We start from the raw sequence: 10,002 nt of genomic DNA, 5'->3' as shown, positions 1-10,002 counted from the left end.
TTTTTTTTCCTATTTTTAGGCCTGTTATCAGATTGATCACTTGGTCTTAATTTTAGAAGCTAATCAATATCCACATGCAAATTATAGTTTTTTTTGGGCAGTATAGAATATAGATTAATGTTTGGCTGGGAAATGCATAGATTTATATTCTGTTTAGCCAATTTTTCAAAAGAATTTTTTAAAATTACTTATTTTGGAGAAATATTGAGATATTTGACAAAGCATTTAAAAAAGAAAATAAATATTTTCAAATAATAGTAGAAATTATTTTTAGAAGCATAAAAAGTAGTTTTCTTTTGAGAGGATTTTTTGAACTTTAGGCCAATAGAGGTGGCTATTACACCATCTTCCATGTAAATAAATGTATGGTAATTCTACAGAAACGTCAATATAATAATACCATCAAAATCCGTGTAAGCAGAGTTTTTGTCTGTTTGCATCATTTTCTCACTTCGCATCTACTCGACTAAATAGAGTGATAACAGAAACAAGCAAATTAAACGTAAACTATGTGGCTTTTCAAGAGAAAAGGGCCATCTGGGTTTTCATATGCCTCCACTGCTGAAGAAGTCACCCATGGAGTCGACGGCTCTGGTCTCACTGCCATTGTTACAGGTCCCTTCTCCTTTAATTTCTCCTTTTTATTAATGGGTGCTTTTACTTATTGGATTGAAGTACAAATTAATCAATTTCACGTTGAAAATCTGTCATCTTTGTGCTCCTCTGCAAATCTTCTTTTCCCTCGTTTCCATCAAATCTAATTAAAATGATAGGAAAAATGTGAGATTAACTTTTGACAAACTGAAAGCACTATTTTGAATTTATTCTCATACATTTTTGTCATTTTCTCTCCATTCTGCTCACTGCTCTGTTTTTTTCTTTTAAGTCAACATGAATTTCAAGAAATTTTGAATGGACTTTCCTCCATGTGATTTTAGCTCTCTATCATGTTACCACCTATGGATTAGTTTCATTAGGTAAAATGAGTATTTCAAAGTTAAATTGTTACATAAAAATAAATTGGGACACAGGGAGTAATATGTTCCTCTATGTGTTTGACTTGTACCTTTTGTTGAATGTCATCATTTATTAATCTCTTTTAATTTTTTATTACCACAATCAATGTGAGATGTCATGTTTACATGAAATCTTCTAAGTTCTTACAATAGAATTTACGTGAAAAGATCAAAAAACTCGTTTGACTCTCCAAATGTTATAAAACATGCATGGATCCATTTGCAGGAGCATCGAGTGGTATTGGTGCTGAAACTACCCGTGTTCTCGCTCTTCGCGGAGTTCATGTTATCATGGCTGTCAGGAATATGACTGCTGGAAAAGATGTTAAAGAAGCAATAGTAAAGGAAATCCCTGCTGCCAAAGTTGATGTAATGGAGTTAGATCTCAGTTCATTGGATTCAGTAAAGAAATTTGCAGCTGATTTTATATCATCAGGTCGCTCATTGAACATTCTAATGTAAGTGAAGAATAAGAGTGGTGATCACATACTGGAAGAGTTTACACTTTTTCTCCATAGTTTTGCCCTTTTGCAAGAATCTCTATCTCCATACACTGCACATCTACTAAGATTATCTTGTCATTCTTAAGTAATAATGCAGGCGTGATGGCAATTCCCTTTATGCTCTCCAAAGACAATATAGAGCTGCAATTTGCCACAAATCATCTAGGTATGGCTGTTAATTACATCTATTACGAGTTGAAGAGAAGCATAATCAGGTCATGCTATGGAGAAGACATGAAAAGTTGAAGTCTAGAAACAGAAGAAAGCATTAAATAGTTGCATCTTTTCTTCCACCCATAGTTCTTTAAGAAATATGATAGCAAAAGGTTTATCAGATTTAAATGTACTATCTCCCTTCCTGACAATGGCTGAGCCCTGCGTTCAAAATATGAAAAAGTAAACTCTCGAAGAAGAAGCTAAAGGGATACATAAAAAATAATTTTTAACTATGTATAAATAGTGTAAGTTTCTGCCAAAGGGAATTTGGATGAACCCCTCAGTCCTGACCTTTAGCCGTCCCTGCTTCCTGATATTACTAAAATGAAGATTCAGTTCTCCCTTAAACGAGATCCATGATCGAGCTGTCAATACTTTTTCATCTTAGACTTCATCTGTTAATGTGAACGTGGAAATCCTTTTGAGACCCGAATTGACATATCTGTGCAACAATGATACAAGGGAGATAGAGCATGATTTTAAATTATTACTGCTAAGGCTTTCTACGTTGGAGCTAGTTTTCATTCAGACGTAGAAAGCCTTTGCCCATACTTTGTCATCCCCCTCTTGACTCTTGAGTCACACAATACATATGTAACACATCTTACAAGGTTTGTATTTTCTGTACTACAATTATAGATGAAAGATGGACGATAATTCTATAATTGCACTTTTAAGAGGGAAATGCATACCCACTTAATCATCTTAGCCATAATTATTTCTTTTTTCTTGTGTTTGAAGGTCACTTCCTTTTGACAAATTTGTTGTTGGAGAAGATGAAGGAGACAGCATGTGAAACACAGAGAGAGGGAAGGATAGTCAATGTTGCATCAGACGCTCATTATGTTACATATCGTGAGGGAATTCGGTTTGACAAAATTAATGACCAGGAAAGGTAATATAATTAAGTTTCGGTGTTAGTTCCATCATGACTATAAGAGTGTGAAGTTCAAATGTCAAAATATCTACAAGTGCCCTTTTATATTTATTACCCACAAGGGCATGTGCAACTAACATGCTTAGTAACTAACCAACCACCTCACTACTAATCACTCTTAATCAGTGCTTATCCTCATAACAAACATAACAAACTAACAGCCTACTTCTCCATTCTCAATTAAGAGAAACCTCTTTTTGCTCAGAATCATTGCTTCCGTCGCTTGATGACTTTTGTAAGCATACGGGAGAGTTCTTACAGCTTCAGAAGTTGTATGCTTGTGTGATATATTTGAAAAAAGATGTTTCCAAATGTAACTTACTGGAGGTTATACTATCTGTATTGGAACCTTACTATGAACTATGTTGGGTATCCCTAATTTCGTGATCACACCCTTTAACTGATCATTGATCTTATTTGATTTCCCTCAATCTTAATTCTGTTAATACTCTTGAAGTGATTAAAGAGGACAAGCTATTCATGCTCACAGTTGGTGAGTCATTTCTATCATTTGGACTTTAGGCTGCACAACCATGAGGACATTGCAGATAAAAAGAGATTTGGAACAAATGTTACTCTCTTTTGTACTTCTGCGTAGAGAACAATCCCTCTATGGATGATGTGGAACATTTGACTTGAGTGAACCAAAAGATGCTTTGAGGGGGGAAACCAGGAGACATCTATTGACAAATATAAGTGCTTTACAGAATCTACCTTTTTTAGTGCAAGGAAGAGATAATTGATGATGTATCACATATTTTTGATTTGTTAGAATCTCTGAGATAATTGCTATAATGCTGTAATGGAACTATTGTAATTTTGCTTTGTACTCTTGCTGTACCTTCTTGGTACTCGCTACAATAAAATTACTTATCTTATAAAATTTCAAAAAAAGACATTAGGCCATTGGAAATTCATTTCCACTTTTTGTTGTTTGTAATCTGCTTGCAGCTACAGCAGATACTCGGCATATGGCCAATCAAAGCTGGCTAACATACTGTCAACAAAGGAGCTCGCGAAGCACTTAAAGGTGTTTTCTCAGAAATGAATCTTACATGCTGCTTTTTCGTCTTATTTTCATATTGAGTTTATGTGTAAGTCATGGTATTGCTCTATTCAAAGAGACAAACACATATGTTGCTTGGAGTGGACATGTGAGTATTTCCTTTTTCCACATCAAGAAATGCTTGGTTTGCAGTTCCTGGCCTCTGTATTCAATCGTAGCTAGAGCTGAGGGGTCCATGTTATGCAACTAAACTCTTAAGAATTTTAGTTGATCTTTAATTTGAACAGGAAGACGGTGTGGAAATAACTGCAAATTCACTTAATCCTGGAGCAATCTCAACCAACCTTTTCCGTCATATGACTGTCGTTAATGGTAATAATATTCCCTCTTTCTGTTTTCTTTTCCTTTCTCCTTTTCAATTAGTATCTGGCGTCAGATTAGTATGATGGAATGTGTAGTACGTTATGCCTTCTTTAGATATCTGGAATCCAGTATCTAGCGCTAACTGATACTAAATCATGGCATAGCAGGCAAATGGCATTTGCCTTTTGATTTGTAGCTTTCTGGGGTGTCAGTATCTTTCAGTTCCTCACATCCACAAATTACTTCTCAAGTCTGTGTTGGTTAAGTTTCTTATGTTTTCTACTGGGGGTGGAGTAGAACTTTTTCATTACGACTTTTGGGGAGGAGGGTGGATAGCATTGAACCTTCACACCGATTCATTGGAACAGTGGTTCCCCCTTTGGACTTTGCATGGCCTTGTGACTTGTGAGACTCATTCATTTGACATTTCTTAAAGTCTCTTCATATTGTTCTAGCTTCTAAGTGTACAGATCATTATAGAATGTTTACTTGTACTGTTTCTGCCTTAAGAGAGACTTTTTATAACATCTGTTTTCTGCTTATAGTTGGTTGAAAATTAATGCTACGTTTTCTGTATGACCCAGGCTTAGTATGTACGATTGGAAAACTCGTGCTTAAAAATGTTCAACAGGTATGTTCTGCTTGAATCATCTAAAATTTGCAGTATACAAGTTTCACCATTTTCCATAGATTCTTTTGGAAGTGTAAACAGGTATGACAAATGATCAGTTTTTAACTTCCATTATTCCTCTTCTCCAGGGAGCATCAACCACGTGCTATTTAGCATTGAATCCACAAGTGAAGGGGGTGAGTGGCGGCTATTTTCTGGACAACAATTTGGGCACCCCATCGACGAAGGCTAGGGACATGGATTTGGCTAAAAGACTCTGGGATTTTAGTATGGATATGGTTAAGTAAAACACAGCATGTATCAGTAAAATAAAAAACTGTTCTATTTGGTCGTTTATGTCACAAAACAACAGATTTAGTAAATCCATATTAACATTTGGTGTTGTATGTTTAATCAAATCTTCAGCTCTCTGCAAATGTTGAAATTTCTGGTAAGGAATATTGTTCTTAGCCAAAGAGAGAAGCAAGATGAGAGCAGGAAATGAAATGAGAATGAGTTGTATTGATCATGTTCAAGTGAGCATTTACATCTGTAGATATATTGGTGATTAGTTTGCTAACAGATTAACTAACTGATTTGGCCACTAATCCGGAAATGTTAAAATGACTACATTGTCCCTGTGGCCAAGTGATGTCTTCTATTCTTTTATCAACAGTACTCCCTCTCAATGTTGAATAAGTGTTAGAAATTCCTAGCTTGGAGCTTAGATAGCAATGTTGAACTTTTTTGAGGCCTTTAATTAGTATATTTGTTGGATGTTCCTTTGTTGGAATGTACTCTGTTGATACCAAACCTTGGCTTATTTTCTTCCTTATAAAGTGACAACCAATCTCTATATGTTTTGTTCTTTCATGGTACGCTAGATTGACCTCAATTTGTAATGCAGCTTTACTACCAGTAAAGATGTCAGCATGCTGCTTTACTTCAACTTCAAGCTCTTTCATAACTTCTGATAAATCGAACCTTGTGGACTCAGTTGATACCAAAAGTTGTTGAAGTAATTGGTGTGAACTATGGGCTCCTTGCAAATAATATTGGAAAAACCACCTAATTATACAAACATTCCTACCAAATTTACTATTTTTCCTCATAATTTGAAATAATTATATATTATCTCACGAATTAATAATTTCATACAAGATTTTAAGTCATATACACCTAGATACATATATATTTGCTATCAAATACACTCTACATAGGAAGAGAGGCGAGCGAGAGAATTATTGTATTCCATATACATTTTGAAATACAGAGATATAGGTAGAGAAGCGAACGATAGAGTCCTGCAAATGATCCAACTTTTGCAACAAATTGGGTACTCACTAATGTTCTTCCACTTGTTAAGTTCATATGCACAACAATACAAGTTTTAGCAACCTCGTATCCCCCTTCGAACAGAGCATTCTCCAAGGATAGTTAACGTACGGTTGTTATGTGTGTGTTCTCAAACACAGCATGCTCTATAGAGTAACCTAATCTAGCAGTTGAAATAGATAGAATGTCTTGAATGATTAGAAAAGGGTAGGAATGAGATTACTTAAATTCAAAAGTACTATAAATTTCCAAATTTTTTCGTATCAATATGATAAAAAAAATTAAAATATTAATCAAATTTCATATCATTTGTCTTTTAAAAAAAGAATCTGCGACAACTAAAAAGGAAACTAGGGAATATCATAATTACTACTCAAATGTCTTACTTGATTTGTCATAAAATAGTTTTTTTTTTGTATATTCAGAAAATTTTTAAATTTCAACATTCTACACAAATTTAAAACCACACAATTTAAAGAACATACATAACTTTAATTTAATATCATTCAAAAATTTCCTTTTATTTCTTAAATTATGTGTCTAGTCAGACTAAGACACTTTAATTGAGAAAGAGTACTACAAGGTATACTAGTTACTAGTAATCAAAGTCTATATATGACCATTTTAATTACTAGAATAATTTAGTTAATTAATTAATAGCCCTGCAGTTTCTTCTAATCTCTCCATTAGTTCCAGTTAGTGGACTAATATTCCCCATCTTCACCATTGCTGCAGCAAAATCATTTCTAAAACTCGCATCATTTGTACTATAACTCCTCACCAACGCATCCTGAGATCCACCGTTGAACAATTCCTGATCCGAGTGAAGCAACCCACGCCGAACAACTAGGTTCTGATAATAATCGTTATCGAACCGGTTCGGCGTCTGGATATCCAATGGGGCCAAATTGGCGTCGCCGCCAGAAGCAGGGCATGTAGCCCTGCGCGTGGCGGCGAATTGCGAGTCGATGTTGGTGTCGTTGTAGATCCGGTTTCTGAAAGTGGTGCAGCGGGCTTGGCCAATCGTGTGGCTTCCAGAGAGTGCCGTCATGTCACGGGCATTTAGGCCTTTGGCAGAGAACATGGAGATCAAAGTTGAAAGGCTGGAAGTTGGTGCGGGGATTTGGGTGTTGGCGGCGCTTTGGCTTGCGGTCCTTGCGTCTCTACGGCCCAATGGCACTGCCCATGATGGCCCTCCTAGCTGCATAACAAATAATTGGGAAAATTACATTTCAATGCGTTTTGGTTATCTAAGTTTACAAAAGCATAATACATGAATATGATTCTTAACTTGATTTCAGTCGGTAACTATGACCTCTAACTTTACTAATGCACAAGCAGACACTTTTATTATCCAAAACTTAAATAAATAGATACATTCGTCTTACATGGTAATGTTGCGTTATACGTGTATTGTGCCACGTAGGACATCTGTGTCTACTTGTTTAATTTTATACAAGTTTAACTGCCTACTTATGCCCACTCAAAGTTGCAAGGCATAAATGTGAAATGAGGTCAAGTTAAAGGGCATATGTATGTATTATGTCTTTACAAAAGACATATTACACATATCATTTAATTTGACCTCAACTGATATCTATGTACTCCAACTTTGATAGGCATGAGTAAACATTTAAATTTATATAAAATTAAATAGGTAGGCACACATGTCTTACGTGACATAGTACACATAGGACGCCAAGTAGAATGCAAATTGGCCATATAGGATGCCACTTAAAACGCATATGTCTACTTGTTCAACTTTATACAAGTTTAAGTGTTGACTTGTGCGCGCCAAAATTAAAGTGCATATATACAAGTTAAAGCCAAATTAAATAACACATTTATTTATTATGTCTTATTAAATATATACACAATAGATAAATATACATATAATATACATAACTATGCACAATATATACAATCGATGTGTATAGAAAATATATACTTCATCCATATTGATAATTTAGATGACTGAAGGGTATATTTACACAAGTTTCTCTCATATATATCATAAAAAGGAGATTTGAGTTAGGAATTAACTTACTCTTCTATTCTAATTCTTGTTAATTACTCGATATTGAGTTTAAGAAAGAAAGAATGTTAAAACATATAGTTTTGAACATGTTACTTCTTTGTTTTAATTTATGTGGTGATGTTTGATTAAAAAACGAGTTCAAAAAAAATTAATTTTTAAATAAGAAAGCATGACATTTTTTTAAACGAACTAAAACAAAAGTATGTCAGCTAAATTGGAAGGATATATATAACATTTGTATGGCTTCAAATACTTCTTATATAAGAACATAATATTCATGTTAGAACCGACTAATACGAAAATAATGTCATATAAATCCGAACAAAAATAATATATGTTATGCACTAAGAATGTAAAAATATTTTACAGAGTTAATCAATGTATTTAAACCCATTGTAACGGGAAATATGTCTTATGCTTCAAGTAAGAAATGAAAATTTTGATAAAGGCATGCATGGTGAAAACGAATTACTGACCAACACAGTGCCTTCTCGGGCAGCAAGAGCAAGGATGTCAGCACAAGAGACAATATTAGGACATGCAGCTTCAACTTGAGTTTTAATGGTATCTATCACTTCATATCCTCTTGCTGAGTTCCTGTTTGGGTTTGCATTCTTTTCTCCCGTAAATGTTGATGTGTCATCCAGTAATATTGATGCATCGCACCCCTAAATTAAGAGACAAATAGTATTATATTAGAATAAAACAAATGCTTCGTGATTTATATACCTCCAAATTTGTAAGAAGTAATATATCACCATTATTAACACTCATTATATCTATTGCCTCTGCAATTTAAAACTTCCCTGGGATATATACTATCCCATCCGTTTCAACTTATGCGATAACGTTTGAATTTGATTTTTGAAATTTATGATTATACAGATGTTATAACATTTGTGATTATATATAAAATTTTTGAAATGTGATTATAGATTCTTCTCTTTAAGAGTATATGAGAAGTTCAAGTTAAATTGTTTCTTGATTTAGAAAGTTATTATTCTCGTAGGAATGAATTGTTACATAAAACTCGAATGAGGAAGCATGTATTACTACTACTACTTAGATTATGTATGTAGGCCCTACTTATCAATATATGTTGTCTTTTATTAAAAGTGTGTGCTAATATATTAACCAATAAGAGAAGTATTTTTCTGTCGGGTCAATTTACCTAAAAGATAATGTTGTTACACGTAATTATCAAATAAATAAGATAAATAATATGTTAAAAATATAAATAAAAAAATCTGATGCATTAAATTTTTTGCTAGTATTCAAAAAAAAAAAAACTAAACCACAGTAATCAATTGTACTCGAATAACCAAAGTGAAGATGGGGTGAGCTTACATTGACAAAGCAATCATGGAAGAACAAACGAAGAATAGAGGCACCAAGTCTTGTCTCTCTATTCACAGCTTGTCTCATTGCATTGCTTACAATTGTCTGCAGATTACGGCACGATGTCCCATAAAAATTGGCCGACAATTGAGCATTGCTACAGCAAACAAAGCCCAATAAAACACACAAAAATACAAAAATGAGGTTCCTAGTTAGAGACACCATAATGCTTGAATATAACAATTTTTTCTTTTAGTGCAAATTAAGATAAAAGTAAAGAACTCTATGATATTTGTATAATATATGACCATGCATGAGACCCTTTATATACAAGTAAGATACGTGCAAAAGTCTACTTTACTTTAAATTTTATCGTTTACTTTTTTGAGTAAGCAAGTGGTACTAGCTAGAGAGAAAATTTCATGTGTACAAATTAAATTAAGTCGAGAATATATATATTCAAACTTAGCTGCCGAACCGCGTTTTTAATTACTTTGATTTGATTGGTATGCACACTCGAGCGGATATAAGTGTATTTTAAGAATAATACTATTTCAGTCTCATATTAATTGATTGTTTTACTAAATTAAAAAAGCATTAATTAGTTTTTTTATATTATCCTTACAATTAATTATTTTTG

At 33.7% G+C, this 10,002-nt stretch overlaps 2 protein-coding genes across 2 annotated transcripts; one reads left to right on the top strand and one right to left on the bottom strand.

Annotated features, from left to right (window-relative positions):
* The first annotated feature begins 361 nt into the window (after positions 1–361).
* On the top strand, positions 362–5,106 carry LOC129894323 (short-chain dehydrogenase TIC 32, chloroplastic-like). The gene is made up of 8 exons (XM_055969958.1): positions 362–615; positions 1,243–1,474; positions 1,606–1,685; positions 2,477–2,630; positions 3,624–3,702; positions 3,966–4,050; positions 4,626–4,672; positions 4,801–5,106. Exons 1-8 carry the CDS (start codon positions 510–512, stop codon positions 4,957–4,959), a joined length of 942 nt encoding a protein of 313 aa, XP_055825933.1. The 5' UTR covers positions 362–509; the 3' UTR covers positions 4,960–5,106.
* A 1,358-nt stretch (positions 5,107–6,464) lies between these two features.
* LOC129896538 (peroxidase P7-like) lies at positions 6,465–9,660 on the bottom strand. Its single transcript, XM_055972468.1, has 3 exons — positions 9,372–9,660; positions 8,501–8,692; positions 6,465–7,187 (listed from the first exon to the last, which is right to left on the bottom strand). The coding sequence occupies exons 1-3, from the start codon at positions 9,585–9,587 to the stop codon at positions 6,636–6,638; spliced, it is 960 nt and encodes a 319-aa protein (XP_055828443.1). The 5' UTR covers positions 9,588–9,660; the 3' UTR covers positions 6,465–6,635.
* Between the last annotated feature and the right edge of the window lie 342 nt (positions 9,661–10,002).

This window comes from Solanum dulcamara, chromosome 7 (assembly GCF_947179165.1).
Source record: "Solanum dulcamara chromosome 7, daSolDulc1.2, whole genome shotgun sequence".
Taxonomy (NCBI): domain Eukaryota; kingdom Viridiplantae; phylum Streptophyta; class Magnoliopsida; order Solanales; family Solanaceae; genus Solanum; species Solanum dulcamara.
Note: the sequence above shows the minus strand (reverse complement) of the source record. Positions and strands in the feature narration are given on the sequence as shown.

What these genes read in the sequence shown, in the direction of transcription:
- LOC129894323 (XM_055969958.1), top strand. Translation starts at nt 510, where the DNA reads ATGTGGCTTTTCAAGAGAAAAGGGCCATCTGGGTTTTCATATGCCTCC. An exon ending in ATTTGCCACAAATCATCTAG is followed by an intron (nt 1,686 to 2,476) that starts GTATGGCTGTTA and finishes TTGTGTTTGAAG; the next exon opens with GTCACTTCCTTTTGACAAAT. An exon ending in TCATATGACTGTCGTTAATG is followed by an intron (nt 4,051 to 4,625) that starts GTAATAATATTC and finishes TGTATGACCCAG; the next exon opens with GCTTAGTATGTACGATTGGA.
- LOC129896538 (XM_055972468.1), bottom strand. Translation starts at nt 9,587, where the DNA reads ATGGTGTCTCTAACTAGGAACCTCATTTTTGTATTTTTGTGTGTTTTA. An exon ending in TCCATGATTGCTTTGTCAAT is followed by an intron (nt 8,693 to 9,371) that starts GTAAGCTCACCC and finishes CTCTTAATTTAG; the next exon opens with GGGTGCGATGCATCAATATT. An exon ending in CCCGAGAAGGCACTGTGTTG is followed by an intron (nt 7,188 to 8,500) that starts GTCAGTAATTCG and finishes TTTGTTATGCAG; the next exon opens with CTAGGAGGGCCATCATGGGC.